This window comes from Halichoerus grypus, chromosome 3, assembly GCF_964656455.1.
Source record: "Halichoerus grypus chromosome 3, mHalGry1.hap1.1, whole genome shotgun sequence".
NCBI classification, from domain to species: Eukaryota; Metazoa; Chordata; class Mammalia; order Carnivora; family Phocidae; genus Halichoerus; species Halichoerus grypus.
Genome location: NC_135714.1, coordinates 92,373,434 through 92,393,954, shown reverse-complemented (window position 1 = coordinate 92,393,954; position 20,521 = coordinate 92,373,434). Strand labels below are relative to the sequence as shown.

At 36.9% G+C, this 20,521-nt stretch overlaps 1 protein-coding gene across 2 annotated transcripts in view; it reads right to left on the bottom strand.

The window, feature by feature from the left end:
* ANK2 (ankyrin 2) overlaps positions 1–20,521 on the bottom strand; it is a 628,385-nt gene that overhangs the window by 438,227 nt on the left and 169,637 nt on the right. Inside the window, exon 1 of one of the 2 annotated variants that reach the window (XM_078069120.1) lies at positions 19,719–19,773. The exons of the other annotated variant lie outside the window; for it this stretch is intronic. Within the exon in view, the coding sequence (XP_077925246.1) occupies positions 19,719–19,739 (21 nt within the window). The 5' untranslated portion in view covers positions 19,740–19,773. Of the gene's footprint in view, positions 1–19,718; positions 19,774–20,521 lie in introns of those variants that run through there. 2 annotated transcript variants of the gene reach the window in all.

The window sequence follows — 20,521 nt, the reverse complement described above, 5'->3', positions numbered from 1 at the left end:
AATACTAAGAAGATAAGAGGTAACATCATTAGTATTACTGCCATGCTTTTTGATTTTGTTAGAATGTGGCATAATCTCCAGGTTAAGAAAGAGAATGTAAATCAACTGATTTATGCCCTACAGAATCCTTTGGGGAAAACAGCGCCAATAACATTCAAATTATTCTATTTTGCAAACTATATTCCCTCGCGTATGTTCCTAGTAGCTATAATGAATGTAGGCTGTGTCATTAAAACAGACCTCGGTTCAAACACCAGGGTTCAAACATCATTTAAACATCGCTTTTAGCTACCTAACTTATTTGACCTCTGTTCCTTATAATGTACATTTTAAAAGATAATATTAATAACGATCCCTCAAAGATTAGATGTGGGGATGCAAAATTATATCCAAAAAGTGTCTAGCACATAAAAAGCATCTGGTTCATTAAAGACCCAAATCTACTCGTTTATAGTTATTTGGAAAAATAACCATGTCTTAAAATAAATTATATCCCTAAACATGGTGCCTTATATATAATTCTTTTAAAATAATCTTTAACAGGCAAATGAGACTCTAGTCATTGAAAAGTCTGTTTCCAGGGGCACCTGGGTGGCTCGGTCGTTAAGCATCTGCCTTCGCGGCTCAGGTCATGATCCCAGGGTCCTGGGATCGAGCCCCACATCGGGCTCCCTGCTCCGCGGGAAGTCTGCTTCTCCCTCTCCCACTCCCCCTGCTTGTGTTCCCTCTTTTGCTGTCTCTCTCTCTCTCTCTGTCAAAATAAATAAATAAAATCTTAAAAAAAAAAAAGTGCTGCTCAAGAAAGGTTCTTAATCCTGTTAGTGAGGTGTGCACCCAATTCATGCTATAGTCAAAGACTGCCTAATCCCACCCACAGCAAAACTGATGAAAATGACTATCAAAGTTTCTTATCAAATTGATTGTGTTTATTTATGAAATAAACAACCAACAAAACTATAAATCTTTAGCTATGACATCGAAGTGCAGTGGTAAGCATTAAATGCCTTTAGCAGAAAGGTCTGAATAATACTAGGTAGCATTCAAATAAAAAGGCACAAGATTTCATTAATAAAATATGATGCCCTTATCTTTCCATCAGCCATTGCCAAGTAACTAAGCAGCAATTTTCTGCTTTATAACAGAGGAGTCTTGACTGAATTTAAAAATTCCCTCAATTTTGCCCAATAAAACCAAGATTTTTTCATCTGTTTCTGCTTATTCTTCAAACAGGTAAAATAATATTCACTTGGACAAGAAATACATCAGCCACTGTGAAGGCAATCATAGAAAACCAGTGCCTGGAATTACATGTTGCAGCCACACTGCTCAGCTACTCCCAGTCACATAGCTTACACCCAGAGTGATGCTGAGTGCAACAAACCTGGGCAGGTGACCTGATCATCTTGTCCCTCCTTAAATGAAAATTTGATGATGTCACTTTCCTGCTTATGCTCTTCCAGCGCTCTACAGAATCTGAACTACTCATGCAACGAAGGCAAATCCAGTGAATTATCTCTACTCCCTGTGAACTCAGAGCAGCCCTCCAGCACAACCTCCCAGGTACTCTAGCCCACACAGCTTGTCTGAGTCTTGGGAGTCCTTCTCGAGACTGCTCCAGGCAGCCACATCCAATCAGATGGCCCATAATATAAAACCTATTTACCTCCTGAAGATACTGCTGATCAGAGGAGGGTCTGGGCAGCAGTGGACTCACAGTCAAAGCTGACTCAGAGAGGAAAGCTGTTGATAGTGCCAACCAAGCTAGGGAAGTGATGCACACGCCCCACATCTCCGGCATCCCAATCCTAGTAGCCAGATAGTCCTTTTAATGCGGATGGTGCCTCTGGATACTAGGCTGATGCTACCGGCAACTAAATTATAAAATTATCCCCCCTTTCTTCTGGTCATATACTTAGGTAAAAACCTTCTGGTTAATATTTGGTTCCCATATAATTTTATTTGCCTATAAATTTAGAATACCACACTCATGTTGGCACTACTATTCAAATCTTATGCAATAATACACTGGAATTCTTCTGTTTTACATAACTTTCTGTAAGGTCAGTTAATGTGAATTCACCCTAAGAAATTGCTTGGTGTGCTGACACCCTTAGTTTCTGAGCTATAAAGTCAGGATTCAAGGCAGAACCATGATGAACTCCCCAAGATCTATGTCATCTAATAATTTATCTTAACAATCAGACAGCTGGGGTTTATGGCTGATGCTACATCTTTCTCATTGGACTCTCAACATGTCACACATGGAAGAAAAGTCCCTTGTGATTTGAGCCCCACCTTTTTTATTTTTCCAATTTTACCTCCAATATGATCAACAAATGGCACCAACAACAGGGGTGCCACCCACGGCAGTGTTGGTTGTGGAGGATAGGACGTTGCTTCACTGTCAAATCTGAAGTTAAGAAGCAAAATCTAAAATAGAAGAGTAAGAAACCACACTGGAAGTTGGGAGCATGGAAAGCTTATAGAACTGACCTGGATGTAAGATGATATGGCAACCGGGTTTAGTCATCACTAAAGAGACTGTTATGAGCTCTTTAATTGTGATGCTTGGTGCTTTGGCAGAAAGACGGTAGCTAAAAACAGTTGTGCGAGGGCGCCTGGGTGGCTCAGTTGGTTAAGCGACTGCCTTCGGGTCAGGTCATGATCCTGGAGTCCCGGGATCGAGTCCCGCATCGGGCTCCCTGCTCGGCAGGGAGTCTGCTTCTCCCTCTGACCCTCCCCCCTCTCATGCTCTCTGTCTCTCATTCTCTCTCTCTCTCAAATAAATAAATAAAATCTTTTTAAAAAATAAATAAATAAATAAATAAAATAAAAACAGTTGTGTGACCCTTAAGCCCCACTACTCAAACCTACCTTGTGCCTAAACCCCAAGTTCTAGTAACTCTGAATTCCTTGCGCTTCTGGAACTGGCTTATTGCACACACACCTGTAGCCTTGCATTGCTCTTCCTTCTTGCCAGAACACCGACTGGCCTTGACTTGAGTCTTGCCTCCTCTCTGTTTCCATAGCATTTAAAGCACTGAAATTTAAGTTGTCACTATATATTTCCATTATGAGTATAAATTCCTTAAAAGCAAGACCTTGTTTAAGTCATCTTAATTCCACAGACGTGCTTTTCACAGTACCTTATATATAGTAAGGAGATGGGAAATTGGACCACTGAGTCACTCATTAAATACATTGAATGGAAATCCTGATGCTTTATAATGGTCAAAGATGTTCTCATAAATAATCATTTATTTACTCACCTGACAAAGGAGTAATCAAGATTTTTGCTTTTTACGTTTTTACATATCAGGCTTTTTGCTAGGAATGGAAGAGATGGAAGTGACTCAATTTTGACCACTAAGGAGATTATAGTCTTAGTGGAAAGTTGGCACTTTTACTCTAGTCATATTGCTATCCAAATATGCCACAACATATGCATAGACTACAAAGGTTTCATTGAAATACTTAAATGGATTAAAAGCAGAAATTTTAATTTATGCATTAGTTATTCATCAAGTCTTTATAGATCAATTTCCTCTGCTTCATAACTACAGTTTAGGTACAGAATTATAATGTATATCAGGGACGCCTGGGTGGCTCAGTCAGTTGAGCATCTGATCTTTATTTGGGCTCAGGTCATGATCTCAGGGTCTTGGGACTGAGCCCCAGGTCTGGCTCCACACTCAGCTCCAAATCTGCTTAAGATTCTCTCTCTCTCCCTCTCCCTCTGCTCCTCCTCCTGCTCTCTCTCCCTCTCCCTCCTTCTCCCTAAAATAAATAAATACATCTTCAAAAAAAAAGAATTATAATGTACATCAAAGATGATTTTGATAAGTAACCCCACTCACAGACTTGCTCAATGATAAAGATGTAGTAGTATATTTAGTGCATTAACCTTCAATAACCAAATCAAAGCAAATTTTTATTACTTATATTCATAAACTATTAGGTTTAATGTTAGCCCATTTTCTCTGCAAGACCACATCAGAACACAAAAATGCAATTGATTCATGCAACTGGTTTATTAACTCAGAAATTATAACATTTAGAATCCATAAGCTAAATGTATTGTTTGATCTCTAAAACAAATATATTTACTAGATAATAAGAAAAACTTTTTTGTTTTAATGAAACAGACACATCAGCTTTTCTCAATGCAACATCTAAATCCAATTAAAAACAGTAAAAATAAGGGGGGGGCTGGGTGGCTCAGTCATTAAGTGTCTGCCTTCAGCTCAGGTCGTGATCCCAGAGTCCTGGGATCGAGCCCCGCATCAGGCTCCCTGCTCCGTGGGAAGCCTGCCTCTCCCTCTCCCACTCACCCTGCTTGTGTTCCCTCTCTCACTGTGTCTCTCTCTGTCAAATAAATAAATAAAATCTTTTTTAAAAAAAATTAAAAAGTAGGAAGAAAGAAAAAATTTGCATATACTAATTTTTTTATATTCTAGATATAAAATTTGGTGATAGCAGGCAACCATTTTATTAAGTCTACTTATACTTAATAATTACACTAAGCAAAGTCACGTGCCTACAAAGTTGCAATGCCTAAATAATAAAAGCAAACACAAGGTTGAAACCCAACAGAAACTGAAAAATAATTCATATTATCTTGTTACAAGTTTTTAAAACCCCAAAATATTACTCAAGATACACTCCATCCAATATTTTTCTTTGAGAATTTAACTTACCCTTTATTTTTTTAAGATTTATTTATTTATTTTGAGAGAGAGAGAGAGAGAGAGCAGGAGGAGGGGCAGAGGGAGAGGAAGAGAATCTTTCAAGCAGACTCCCCGATGAGCGCAGAGCCCAATGCAGGACTCCATCTCACCACCCTGGGATCAGGACCTGAGCTGAAACCAAGAGTTACACGTTTAGCCAACTGCATCACCCAGGCACCCCTAACTTATCCTTTAAAAAAAAATTTTGGAGCCTTCATGCCCTATAAGATCTTATGTTCTCAGTAAGGATTTCATTAGACCAAGTTTGACATTTAGCACTTATTTGTATATCCCAATATGTTTACTGAACTCCCATTATGAGCTTTGAGACACTGAGGATCCTGAGGCTAAGAAAGCAGATTAGGTCCCTGCTCCAGAGGAGCTTTCTCTAAAAAACACACAAGGAAGTGGAAAGAGCAGTAATAACTAGAGAAGAAATCAAAATCTAATTTCTAAACTGAATTCAATTCAGGAGAAGTCAGAGACTTATTATCTTGGGAAAATCAGAAAATATGGACCCTAAATTTAGCCACAGACTTTAGTCTAGATGTATTTTCCAGTAGCTATTCAGAAGAAAGCAGTGGTCATTGGGACACAGGCCCAGAAGCACCAGTCATTACTGTTAATATTAGACTTTTGCATTAAGCTTTCCAAAAGCAGGCTTCATCTTCAAATTCACCTGTTCAAGCACCCCCAACTAATTTTTCTTTCCTCCAATGAAGGAAACATTATGTTCTTACCTAGGCTATCATTTCAATCATGAGACAGGAATTCAAATTTAAAAAATCAGGAGTTGGACTGGCTCTCTAAAGCCCCCTCCATCTCTACATTTTAGGAAACAGCAGGTACCATTCTTTCCCAAGTCTCAATACACATGTGCTGGGGCCTTTCCTCCCTCAGCTCACAGAAGGAAAAGTAAGCAGGTGTGGGGAAAAAAATATCAGATTTGAGTTCACACTAGACACCTTATGCAACCATATCAAATTTCACCCTATGCTAACTCTATAAATAACTGGATGCAATAACACAAATGGACATTTCGCTACTATGTTTACATATATCTATGTACTCAGATACAGTTTGATTTCATGAGTAAAATCATGAGTTTTGAAATCAGACAGGTGTAGGTTTGAAGCCTAGTCATGCCACAATTAATGTGACCCAAACAAGTTATGTAACTATGTCTACATCAATTTCCACTTCTACAGAATGGAAATAATAAAAATCTACCTCCAAGTATGATGTACCTGAGGTCTTTAGCAGAAAGCAAGCACTAAGGATATAAGCTATTACTACAATAAAACATGTCCATTGTAAAGAACACAGGATAGGGGTGAGGGGTGGCTCAGTGGGTTGAGCGGCCGACTCTTGATTTTGGCTCAAGTAGTGATCTCAGTGTCCTGGGATCGAACCCTGTGTCCGGCTCCATGCTATGAGTCTGCTTCAGATTCTTCCTCTCCTTCTCTCTCTCCCTCTCCCTCTACCTCTCCCCCTACTCACACGCACACACTCACTCTCTCTCTCTCAAATAAATAAATGTTTAAAAATAAAAAAAGACGGGTGCCTGGGTGGCTCAGATGGTTAAGCGTCTGCCTTCGGCTCAGGTCATGATCCCAGCGTCCTGGGATCGAGTCCCGCATCGGGCTCCCTACTCCTTGGGAGCCTGCTTCTCCCTCTGCCTCTCTCTCTCTCTCTGTCTCTCATGAATAAATAAATAAAATCTTTAAAAAAAAAAAAAATAAAATAAAATAAAATAAAATAAAATAAAAATAAAAAAGAAAAGAACAGAGGATAAACACCTGTGAATGTTTCCCTAATAAAAGAAAACATAAATGTAGAAAAAATATCTTGAAGATGCTATTATAACTAAATTTCATAGCAAACTGTCCTGTTTTTATAAGCTTGGATCTCATGTCAAACTCCACTCCAGGTACTGTATTACAATTTCCCTATGGTTTCCAAATAGGGCTTTCAAATTACTGAACAAAAATAGGTACATCTGTACAAGTTTATGATACATGTCTAACAAATTTACAAATGAGGTCAATACAGATGAAGAGAATAGAGGATATGAAGAGATTTTTATTTTATTTTTGTAAAGATTTTATTTATTTATTTGACAGAGAGAGACACAGCAAGAGAGGGAACACAAGCAGGGGGAGTGGGAGAAGGAGAAGCAGGCTTCCCGTTGAACAGGGAGCCCGATGTTGGGCTCGATCCCAGGACCCTGATTTCATGACCTGAGCCGAAGGCAGATCCTTAATGACTGAGCCACCCAGAGGCCCCATGAAGAGATTTTTAAAGCAATTAGACAATTCAAGGTATTGACCTCATATAGAATCTATAATCTGGGGAAAATTCAAGAACATACATTTTTCGAAATGGATTATTCAAAAATTAATCCTAATAAAAAATATAGTTTTAGGAAAATAGGTAAAAAGTACAAAGTAAAATCAATTTTCTTTTTTTTTTTTTTAAAGGTTTAATTTTTTTTTTTTTTTTTTTTTATTCATGAAAGTCAGAGAGAGAGAGAGAGAGAGAGGCAGAGGCAGAGGGAGAAGCAGCCTCCCCGCCTAGCAGGGAGCCCGATGCGGGACTCGATCCCAGGACCCTAGGATCATGACCTGAGCCGAAGGCAGACGCTTAACCATCTGAGCCACCCAGGCACCCAGTAAAATCAATTTTCAAAAATATGCCATTTATAATTGACTTGATAAAGTTCTCATATGATATACTGGCAAGTCTCACTTTCTCATTCTTTCCCTCTATCTCTCTTTTCCTTCCTACCTCTTTTGTTTTTAGAATGATAAGCATTGCATTTTTTTAAAAGATTTTATTTATTTATTTGAGAGAGAAAGAGCACGAGCAGGGGGAGGGGCAAAGGGAGAGGGAGAAGGACACTCCCTGATGAGCAGGGACCCGTACTCAGGGCTCGATCCCAGGACACCGAGATCATGACCTGAGCCGAAGGCAGATGCTTAACTGACTGAGCCACCCAGGTGCCCCAGGGTTGTATTTATTTTTAAAAGCTTTTATTAAGGATGTATTATATTGAACAAATCTCTTATCCTCTCATTGTCCTCATTACCTTGCTTAGAAAGTGGGATAATAATGACTTTATTCAACAGAAAAAGGAATTATACTGTTCAAAAGCCTTTACAATAAGCTTCATTTTGCCATAAAGCTTTACATTGCAGAAGGATAGTAAAGTGCCTATTACTGGCCTTTTATACAAATACTTAATAATATATAAATATTTAATATCCAAAGCATTATTCCAATGTTATAAATAATTTGAATAGTTACAATGGAAAGAACCTAACAACAATAGATGTGAACTATGTACTTGCAAGCAAATAATAATTCTTTTATTGTTACATAGGCAACCAGGGCCTATGTAATATGTCTTGTTCCAATCATTGATTGACACACTGTATCATAAAATTATAGATCTGAAAGAAACCTTAGAGACTTCACTGGATTTTCAGTCCAGTATTTTTTTTAAATCATGTTTTCCTAGATGTAGTCATTTCTAGAAACTGGAAAATATTTAATTTACAAATATATTATCTCTACTCCATTTGTGGTCACATGGTTGACTTGTTCTTCATAATATTAAAATAAATTAGGCTGCTTACAAATTTAGCTATCTAGAAACCATAGTATGGGCCATCCACTATCCAGCTCTCTGAATTGTGTAATATTTCCCATGTTACTTTTCTAAGAATATACATTTTTGTCCTTTGGGAATCCCCACTAAAAAGATAAATAGCTTTTCATGGAAGAAAATGAGAGGGACAGAAAAAAGAAAATCACAATAAATACCTCTCTCCACACCCCTCAAAATAAATTGGCAACTAAATGGTTTTTCTCACATTTGATATTATACCAGTGGAATTTTGCTTGGAAACTGAAATAGGAATGAATGGCTTATAAAGCAATGCTTTTATATCAAGTATCACAGTTTTTGGTCATCTCTTAATAGGAAGTATGTTTGGAAATTCTTTTTTTTTTTTTTTAAGTAAGCTCTAGACCCATCGTGGAGCTTCAACTCATGACCCCAAGATCAAGAGTCAAACGCTCTAACAACTGAGCCAGTGAGGCAGCCCTGTTTGGAAATTCTTGGACCTCATAACTAATTTCTCCTTTTTCCCAAATTTATGTTACTGAAAAAAATTCATTAAAAATGGGCCTTTTGGGGGGCACCTGGGTGGCTTAGTCATTAAGCGTCTGCCTTCGGCTCAGGTCATGATCCCAGGTTCTGGGGATCGAGCCCCGCACTGGGCTCCCTGCTCAGCGGGAAGCCTGCTTCTCCCTCTCCCACTCACCCTGCTTGTGTTCCCTCTCTCGCTGTGTCTGTCTCTATCAAATAAATAAATAAAATATTTAAAAAATAAATAAATAAAAATAAAAATGGGACTTTCTTGGGAACCCTCCTACATTGTTTGGTGGGAATGCAAACTGGTGTAGCCACTCTGGAAAACAGTACAGAGGTTCCTCAAAAAGTTGAAAATAGAGCTACCATATGACCCAGCAATTGCACTACTGGGTATTTACCCCAAAGATACAAATGTAGTGATCTGAAGGGGCACGTGCACCCCAATGTTTATAGCAGCAATATCCACAATAGCCAAACTATAGAAAGAGCCTAGATGTCCATCAACAGATGAATGGATAAAGAAGATGTAGTACACACACACACACACACAGACACACAGACACACACACACACACACACACACACACACACACACACACACACACAGAGGAATATTATGCAGCCATCAAAAAGATGAAATCTTGCCATTTGCAATGACGTGGATGGAACTAGAGGGTATTATGCTAAGTGAAATAAGTCAAACAGAGAAAGACAAGCATCATATTATCTCACTGATATGTGGAATTTGACAAATAAGGCAGAGGATCATAGGGGAAGGGATGGAAAAATGAAACAAGATGAAACCAGAGAGGGAGACAAGCCATAAGAGACTCTTAATCTCAGGAAACAAACTGAGGGTTGCTGGAGTGGAGAAGGGTGGGAGGGATGGGGTGGCTGGGTGATGGACACTGGGGAGGGTATGTGCTATGGTGAGCACTGTGAATTGTGTAAGACTGATGAATCACAGACCTGTACCACTAAAACAAATAATTACATAATATGTTTATAAAAAGAAAAAAAAATGGGCCTTTTTTTTTCCTGAGCCATAAATATTATGCCCACATATCTGTAAAATGCCATACTCAAATCTGTTAACAAAAACAAGACATAATCATTAGTACAGTAATTAAATAAATATGCTTTTAGCTAACTTACTCCAGAATGTGAACTATTTTTCTAGCTGACTCAAATAATTATTGAAATATTTTATTTACATATTGTTTTTCCTTTTTTTATCTGAATAACTTGGCAAAAACAAATTATATAAAGACAACTTTAGCTTCTTTTTGGTGTCATTGACAATATAGTAAGTAAAAGAGTAGTGTTACACTTTTTAAATATCATATTGATAATGTTGGGGTTTTTTGCCACAATAAAAAAATAATAAATTTCCACCCAAGATTCACAGGATATATGATAAAACCAATGGCTTTTGTCAGGGGTATGCTGAGACACAGCCTCCAGGTATGGAACATTTTGTAAAATGCACTAACTAAAATAGATCTACTGTTGCAAAGATATAGTTCATTTCTGACTTGTTTAAAAAATACCAAACATTTGTGTCTAAATTTTGAAAGCAAATATAAAAACCATATTGTTGACAGGATCAGTTAATCAATCACTCCATTGACCTGGCCTGAAATACACTCAGGCTTAGCCAAAAAGTACTTTCCAATCAACTACACAAACATCCACTGAGAAAAGGTAATAGAACCAGAACCACACAAAATTTAATATATCTCAGATGCCATCAGCATTTTATCCCATGTCATCTATGTAATCTTAATCTGTAGATGATTAATTATAATAAACTATTATACGGTTAATTTAAAATGAGAATCCCTAACCCTGGTTCCTTACTTTGCCTACATATCTGATATATACACTCACAGTTTCTATCAAACATATGAACATAAAATTTAAAAAATTTTTATATAGTGCTTCTATAATATTTTATGTTTGCTACTACTTTGCCATTATTGTTGTTCATTTTTGTCTGTTAATCAAGTTTCATTTATTCATTAAACCGTTCACATAGTAGATGGTCTATAACTTTATTAAATTGTTTTATCTCTTATAGATTTCACCAAGCAGAAAATAGTAATAATAAAATGTGAAATACTGGTCAGCTAAAGGGATATACAGATATAGGTATAGATATATACATATACGTAATCTAGGAAACTTATAACAGTAGTGTAAGAGTTTATGCAACCTGTACTATAAATTTTTTTTCTGTTTTGTTTTGTTTTGTTTTGTTTTGTTTTGTTTTGTTTTAAAGATTTTATTTATTGGGTGCCTGGGTGGCTTAGTTGGTTAAGTGACTGCCTTCGGCTCAGGTAGTGATCCTGGAGTCCCAGGATCGAGTCCCACATTGGGCTCCCTGCTCAGTGGGAAGTCTGCTTCTCCCTCTGACCCTCCCCCCTCTCATGCTCTCTCTCTCTCAAATAAATAAATACAATCTTTAAAGAATTTATTTATTTGAGAGAGAGAGAGCAAGAAAGAGAGAGCATGGGTTGAGGGGGCAGAGGCAGAGGGAGAAGCAGACTCCCTGTGAAGCAGGGAGCTGGACATGGGACTCAGTCCCAGGACCCTGAGATCATGACCTGAGCCAAAGACAGCCACTTAACCGGCTGAGCCAAGCAGGCGCCCCTATAAAAATATTTTAAAATTAGCCATGTTCCTGAAGGATATAGACCATATGGAATTTTAATGTAGATTTACAGAAGGTGAAACTGATGGACCCAAACCAGAACTCTACATACATCGGTAAGGGGTGGAGGGGGGGACCTAAATGCTATTTTTTTCCATTCACTAACAAAGGCTAATGATGCATTTTGTAACCTCCACTTACAATCTTTTCTATCACATGGACATTTTTGTGACTCCCTAATTTCAGTCCTTTCAGGGAAACATTTAAGAATAGAAACAAAGTTATGTCAGTGCTACTCTCATAACAATACTACCTTAACTCTACACTTTCTGCAAAGTCAACGAGATCTATAAGTTCCTAGCCTAATTGTCTCAATAGACTTGCTACATTTTCTAGGTGTTAGTGTTAATATTCAACACAACAAAAAAGAGCTAATCTTCCCTTCCTCATTCGTACTTACAAATAATTCTCATGATAACCACATAAAATATGCACAGATAATTATGACAGAAATAGATTCATGCACAGTGTTCTACCTCTTTTCTTTCTTCCTTTGTCTTTCTTTTTGTTTTTCTTACCTTGGCCATCATTCCACCTCAGAAAATATAAATTTATTCATTCTATTTAAAAAGCTCTCTATCAGGGCACCTGGGTGGCTCAGGCAGTTAAGCATCTGCCTCTGGCTCAGGTCATGATCTCCAGGTCCTGGGATCAAGCCCCACGTCCTGGCTCCCAGCTCAGCGGGGAGTCTGCTTCTCCCTCTCCCTTTGCATCTCTCTCTGCTTGTGCTCTGTCTCTCTCTCTCTCTCAAATGAATAAATAAAATCTTAAAAAAAAAAAAGCTCTCTACCAGTCCACTCTCAAAAGTAAATGTTCTCTCTTAATTTGTCTATTTTAAGTCCAAATATTTTATAATACCCCAACTGTAACTGAAAAATTTACAAAATGTGAAAATCAGAGATTTACATTTTAAGGAAGTCAGTTCTCTCTACTGTTTTGTGTGATTTAATTTTTTTAATAAAATACTTAAAATACCGATATTTGAATTTAGAACACATGGTCAAATTGCTTGTAATTGCTATAATATTTTGTACTGAAAGACCATGTCATCACCCAATTCATTTACATGCATATAATCAAATATAAAACATATACTATATATTAATATCCATATATACAGTACATTTTCATATATGCCAATATTTGCCAGAAAATACTCTTTGGAGATAAGCTCATCTATACTCTTCTGTAGCTTGTTTTTCTGTAATGTAAATAATCTGAGTCAGTAAACAGGGTTTGTCTCATATGGATACATACTCAGAAAGTTGGCTGCATTGATTCATCTCATAATGATGAAACTATAGCAATAAGTAGCAAGAAAAACAAAAGATATTCAAATAGAATTTCCTTTTTACTTAAAAGGCAAATGACAAAATAAACAAAAGTCCTCATATCATAAACCATATGGCTTGGGCTTCTGTCAATTATGATAAATTATTTGGGGAGCACAAACAGGTATTAAAAACACTTTTGAAAAAGGCTAAATATAGGTTTTTCTTTCACCATTTTTTAAATGTTGCTTCTAAAATCTCTTAGCAATTGTCTTCCAAATATTACCCTCTTTCTAAGGTAAAAAAGACAAAAGATAATTAGTTCCTCTGGAAGTCTCTATGTTTGCTTGATTGTTCTGAGTAAAAATGTGCATATTTGCAGATCTGCCAAGTTCAACCCATTTTGCTGGAGAATTCCCAGTGCACTGGATTTTTGCCAAAAAACTAAGCTTGGTTATTGAAAGTTCCTTTTTATCCATTTGCAAAATTTCACTCTTTCCCTCTGCTGGCGGCCACAGACACCCTTTACAGATACTAGGTTTAGACATGCAATGAAACACACATTTGTTCCCTTTAAGCTTCACAACAATGAATACTTCAGTACCTCCTTATTCTAAGTATTTTACTTTAGAGCAGTTCCCAGTAACTGAAGTTCACCATTCCCTGTGGAGCTGAATAAAGCTTTTCTGTGATAGGCTCTTCCTATAAGATTTGCAACTCTTACCATTATTTGAAGAGTTCCGAAGCACTTCTAAAAGCTGTAAGCATTTTACAATGTTTTCTTTGCACCAATGAACAGCCCCAGCTGATGAAAGCAAAATGCAAAGGGCCAGATGCTCGCTGAGAAGGGCATGCTCTTTTCTGTGAGATCAGTTTTTTCAGCTTTAGTTCACTGATCAGGGTAAGGTCCTGCTTTCCTCATATGCTCTGCCTGTAAGCACGTGGCCTCAGACACTGGAGATTGATGTGATTCATAGAGTTAGTGGGAAAAAAAAAAAAAAGTCCCTCTAACTTACCCAAGAAGAACATGCATACTCTATCGTTATTTGTTGAAAAATTTTAAACACTAAAGATATGGTTGACAACAAAAAGTAACATAAATTTTACTGCTGTGCCTCTGGTTGATTATGTGGCCAATATAGTAACTGTAAGAAAGAGTTACTAGCATTGCTAGGATTACAATTAATTTATACAAATTAAATGGAGGAATTATGGGAGCAGGAGGCAAATTTTGCTTTGAAAGAAGTAAGTAATCAATTAGTTCATTAGAGCGTTGTTCACTTGATCAGATACCAATCCTTTCTGTATGATCTCTGTTGTACATCCACTGACCACAGAGTGAAGGAGTGGTTGCGGGAGTGGTACAGAAAATTCGTCATAGAGTGAACACCTCCCTCCCCCCCAAATTATGTTCTTTTCTTAGTACATTAGGAGTACGTAGAAACATTAGAAGTACTTTGGTTTTCTGAGTCATTTTCTCCTTTTTTCACAATGAGCATAGAAAAAGGGATTTTATGCCAGCTATTAACAGCTTTAACCAAAACCAAACATGACAAAAGAGGAAACGGGATGAAACAAAGAAAGATTCTTCTCTCCGGTCACAAGAACTGTAAGTCAAATACAATTAGGTAATGTAATGATATTATGAGCTGAGACAGAGAAGCTAGAAAGCTCCCATTTTGATTTAATGGTTGGTAACACTGAAATGGATTAAGATGAGCAAATGTAATTCTATCATTCTCTCAATTATATATGTTCTTCAGGAAAAAATATCCCAGAAAATACAGAGCTTGAGAGTTTGGAGTTATCTAAATTTAAGCAAATCGTGTTATAATTATTGGTCAGAACAAAGGACCAATATTCCGTCACCATAGGAAATGTCTCAAATATTACATATGATTTACATGAAAAGATAAATTGGCACCACTTGAAGTATAAAAACGTTGACATCACAGGCAAACAAAAATACACATATTATCAATAATCAATACACATGATTATCAATAATCATGTCAATGATTATTCCCTAATACCTGAAAAGATTAGTCTCTGCTATTTTCTCCCAGTAGCCCCTCATATTTAAGTTTGATTTTGTTTTTTGTTGGTGGTGGCTTTTTTATTTAATTTAAGTAATCTCTACACCCAGCTTGGGGCTCGCCCTCATGATCCAGAGATCCAGAGTTGCATGCTCTTCCAACCGAGCCAGCCAGGCGCCCCTTTTTAAAGTTTTTTTTTTAATTATTTATTTAAGCCCAACATATTTAAACAAGCCTTAAAAAATGTAAAAATTCAACACTGTAAATTTTGTATTTGGCTCATATGATGTCATATTTAACCCTTTTAATTATTTTCATTTCCTTTTGTTCCTTGCTTCTCTATAACTAGAACAAGATTTCATATACCAGTAGATACAGATTCTAATTTATGACTCAGGGATATACCTGAATAGAAGATGTCAGGGACATAATCCAGAACTGAGCTCCTTCTCCTTCCCCAGGAAATGAATCTTTCAATGAAAGGGTAATGGGCCAGACTTCCAAAGTCAGAGACACCAGAGGGAGTCCTCAGCCAGCCAGAGCTCATCCCATTGATCTCTATATTAAAAGCTCTTGTTGGCATAAGCCCCAAGTGGCCTGAGCCCTGCAGAGATAGTCCTCTAATCACCACAGTTATTTAGAGGGAGGACTGTGTGGAGGCAATTAAAAAGGCAGTAAGTTTTAAGGATACAAATCCTCACTGGACTCTCAAGCCACTTCTTTCTCAGTGAACCATTGGAAGTATTTAACTTCTTGGGTAGCACTCTCTGGCATGGAGGACTAGCCCTTTTCTTGCTGTCTCTAACAGTTTTGAACTTTCCCTTCAAAGCTTCAGCTAGTTCTAATCCCAGCTGGCTGTTGGGTCTGACTTCAATAGGTCACTTTTGTCTTGAAATAAAATGATCCAGCTAAATTTTGGCTCCACCACATTTGCTGGTAATTTACTGTGCAAATTGGACAAGCTACTCAACTCCCATGAGCCTCTGTTTCATCAAATAGAAAAACAAGTCCTAATACCAACTTTACTGGGTTGCTACAACTATTAAAAATAACACAAATAAGCTATTTGGTATTGTATGTGTCACATATCATATGTTTCATACTGTCCCCTATTAGTTTTATTAGTCTGTCTTTATAACTGTTAGCAAGTTCTACATACTTCAGTTTAGGCTTCATTTGACCATTCCTTGTCTCTATCTTATCCACACTCTAGTTTCCAACTAGACAGGGTACTGTTATTTTCTTGAAAACATTCAATTCCATGTCTGTAAATACTATCAGCCCCAGGCAAAGTCATACCTCAAAAGAAGAGTATCATCTTGGTAACTTATACACTTTCATGGTGGCTCAAGATCAAGGCAGTTAAATCCTCTCTACCATAGTCATATGTACACCATTTGAGGACAATAAAGAACCGCTCTATTCATGAGCTTAGTAAAGGGCTTCCCATTTACAAACTTTGGTCACCCTAACCAGCAGATTTAATTAAATGGAGTGCTTGGCTTTTTCAACCCCAGATTTGCAACATACTTAGAAATGGTTTTTATGCAGCTTCTTTGGCCAAAATTAGTATCTGTTATCACTAAAATTAGCAATTTGGGTCAAAGTTGACAGTAACCTGCTTATTTTATTACAGAGACAAAAATTATCCTCAAACCACAATTTATCTTAAGAAACTTATATTTTGATGTAATTCACTACAGTTATGATCATCTAGAATTTTAATCTTCAATGTTCCATGGAGGTTCATTGGTGATGTCTCAGAAGACCTACCTGAAAGTGAGATAAGGAGAGGGGGAAGGAGGCGGCGAGTGTAGGTGGGTCCCAGGTCCCCCATGCCTACTGGAACTAGAACAGTTCTCTTTTTATCTTTGTTTACACCAAATTTTAATTTTCAAAGTGGTTTTGCAGCTAAAAAAACATTTGAAAGTTCCTGAACTAGAAGATCTCTTCAGTCTAATAAAGAGTTCTATGCCCTCAAGTAAACACTCTTAAAAATCAAAATGGGAATTTAGAATTTCTAGTTAAATGTGCAAATTAACATTCTTATAATTCAAAGTCAACAGACTGAAGTTTTTCATCTTCTGGGTCTTTTTAATACTTCCACAGCCTAACTTGACTGTCCAAAGGATACTTGCCAGAAGAGGAAGAATGTGCCAAGCTAATGATACCTGAGTGGGGACGGTAGGCTCTCTTCTGTCATGGCAAACAAGACACAAGCTTTGGATTAAAAAAAAAAAAGTAATCTTTTCTTCAAAGTCAAATAGTGTTCCTAAATTTTGCCATGAAAATACTGTCATTAGGAGACACACACCAAAATTGAGGACCTAAAAAAAGAATAGTCACTATCTTTCTTATTCCTTTCCTTGAAGCAGAATATCTCTGATTTCTGATTTTTTGAAAGTAATATTCATACATATAGTACATTTATAAATATACATAATATACATCCATGAAAATTAAGGGAAAAGACCACACTTGGATGAATGTCCTTAAATATGGTTCCATCTTAATTCTATGGAAGAAGGTAATCATTTACTAGGTTTAAATAAGTCCTTCTACCACCTAACGCTTTTCACAGTCTACAGTGATTGACCGAAGGTTGAAAAGCTTACAAATTGGAAGCTTAAGACCACTGGCAAAATTCAGAGAATCTGATAACACTACAAATTCCAAGTCATTGATACCAGCCTAGTCCAATAACACACTCCCCAACGCAACTCTCCCTCTGCCTTTCTACTCTCTACAAACACTATTTCAAACTTTCCTCCTTTCCTCAAATCCTTACTAACTACTCTAGCCATACCTTCTTCATGGAGAAAATAGAGACCATTGTTGATACCCCCTAACCTTCCCCTAACGAGTCGATGAGCCTATCCGTCCCTATACACATCCTACTGTCATTGCCTTAGTTATGTTGAGGTAGGTATCCTGCCACCAGTTACGTGTAATCCCTTTTCCTGTGCTGCCTACTTCATCCCTTCCTTCATTCTCAAGAAACCCATACCTTCAGTCTCTCCCCTTCTTCTACATCATCCCCATTAACATTTAAACATGTTCAAGACTTCTCATCCCAACATCCCTGTCCAGCTACTGGATTCTCTCCACTTTTATTCACAGACAAAATTTTCAAAGAGCTATTATTTTGGCTAACTCCATCTCCTCACCTCCTATTTATTCTCAACCCACCTCCAATCTGGCTTCTGCCCCTACCGTTCCACCACAGCTTCCCTTGCCAAAGTCACTAAGGACATTTATGTGGAAAAATCTAAGGGGTTTATTGAAGTCTTCATCTTTCTGGACCTGTTAGCAACATTTGACACTCCTGTCAACTGATTAGTGTCGCCTTTCTTTCAAGTACTAGAATTAGTCCTGGGGTCTTTATCCCACTATAATCTCTACAAAAGTGGCCACATTTGTTCCCACAGTCTTAGTCACCAACTGTGAGACAATGATTCCCAAAATCTACCACAGATCTCTCCTCTGAGTTTCTAAGACTCATCTATCCAACTGCTGACTTACATTTATATGTGGAAGTCTCACTGGTATCTCAAGTGAAGCAAATTGTATCATAACATATTAATATAATAAGACAAGGTAATATCTGCCCTTCCTAAAACTAGCCCAAGCTGATTGGTGCTCTCCCATTATCAAAATTAATAAAGTCCCTAATTCTCATTTGACACTCAAAAATATAGCCACAAAGTAGAGAAAATTTATGCTAATTTAATGATCACCTTTAAAAGAGTATAAACTTTTTGGTGTAAAATTATTTCCCCAACTTTTTTCCAAACTTCTCTTCAAATTAAGCCTTTTCAGTGGCACCTGTCCTGAGATTTGTAGGACCTTCAGAAAATTTCAAAGCAAAATTAGAAATGTTTTTTAAATTGTGATTTTATAATAAGTTGAGTTGATTTCTCCTCTCTTGATATTCTCATATATCTTCTGTTCATTGAAATGAGTTGTTAATTTAGTATAAAAGGACAATACATGCTTCACTGCATCTCAAATATCACGGGTCTTTTGCATGATTGCCAACGTTAACGGCATCACACAGCTCATCTAACAGTTCATAATGCAACTGTTTCCCCTGTAACTAGACATGATGGTTTCTACAGTATTTTAAAGATTTCTTCTAGAGAAGAAAGAGATTCTCCTAGAAGAGATTTATGACTTAAAAAAAATCAGATTTCCAAACTATGCATGTGACAGATGACCAAGACTAAGAATTTTTATGTTCTATTATTTCTCTGAGTACAATATTTCCTTATTTTCTTCTTCCCTCTTTCCCTCCCTTTTATTTAAATTTTTTTACATAAATAGATCTGGAGAAGTCTCCACCATGATTTAATCTATTTAAATTATCCAGAATCAAACTGCTTTATTGACAAGCTTAGAGCAATCAATTTTATGAGCACTTCTGGAGGTAATGTTTTGATCACAGAGAAGAAACCACAAGCCCTTAGAAAAAATAGATGACTATGATGTACAAATCCCAATGTGTTCATTTTCTCTATTGAATCAAACTTTGCCCCCCACCTCCCTCCTTCCACCAGTGAATATGTGGACACAATGATCAATTTCTTTATCTTTCCACTCCCAAATAATACTGACAATAATTTCCTAGACTACAGAAAAAAGTCATATCATATATTACATTTCTCATAATTAAAATATTGTTAAAGCTATAACATCTTTAAACATCTGTTTATTTAAAAAATTATTTTTGCCAAGATTGTATTTAGTTACATTCCAACCTCTATGTCTTTTTATAGAATTCCTTTTATAGTAATATTAAAATACCAAAAGTACCTTTTGCAACATGGCTGTCATTTGAAATATCAGTTCTTCATGTCCCTGTTCAGTTACTTACCTAAAAGAACAAAAAAAAGGAAATATAAGTTTGAAATCATTTTAATTTGTCATAAAGATGAGTTTTTCCATTTCTAATAAAAATAGGTTTGTAGTAGGCACTAATAATTTACATTATAAGAAAACTCACTCTATTATAAATGCAAAAGAGCAAACCAAAAAATATGTAAATATTTCAAGAGCTCAGAAGTAGGCAAAACAAAATAGATGAAAAGATGTAAAAATAGCATATATAAAAGGAACAGATTTAAGAAATTCTGAAAATGTACATCTAATCATAAGGAACTTTAAGTAACATTAGTAGATTTAACATGGTCAAGATAATTGTGAACAAGATAAAACTCTTGTGGGGCACCTGGGTGGCTCAGTCGGTTAAGCATCTGCCTTTGGCTCAGGTCATGATCCCAGGGTCCTGGGATCCAGCCCTGCATCGAGCCCCACATCCAGCCCCACATGGAGGTCCCCGTTCGGCGGGGAGCCTGCTTCTCCCTCTCCCTCTGCCCCTGCTTGTGTTCACACACACACTCTCTCTCTCTGTCAAATAAATAAAGAAACAATCTTTAAAAAAAAAGATAAAGCTCTTGCATTCATAACTGAGGTCTGTCTTTATTGGTTCAAGTTTAGAATGCCAAACAACACTTTGTTTGAGGCTTTGGTCATATTCTACTTCATTTTTTAAAATTTTTTTCATTTATTTGAAGGAGAGACAGAGAGAACACAAGCCGAGGGAGGGGCAGAGGGAA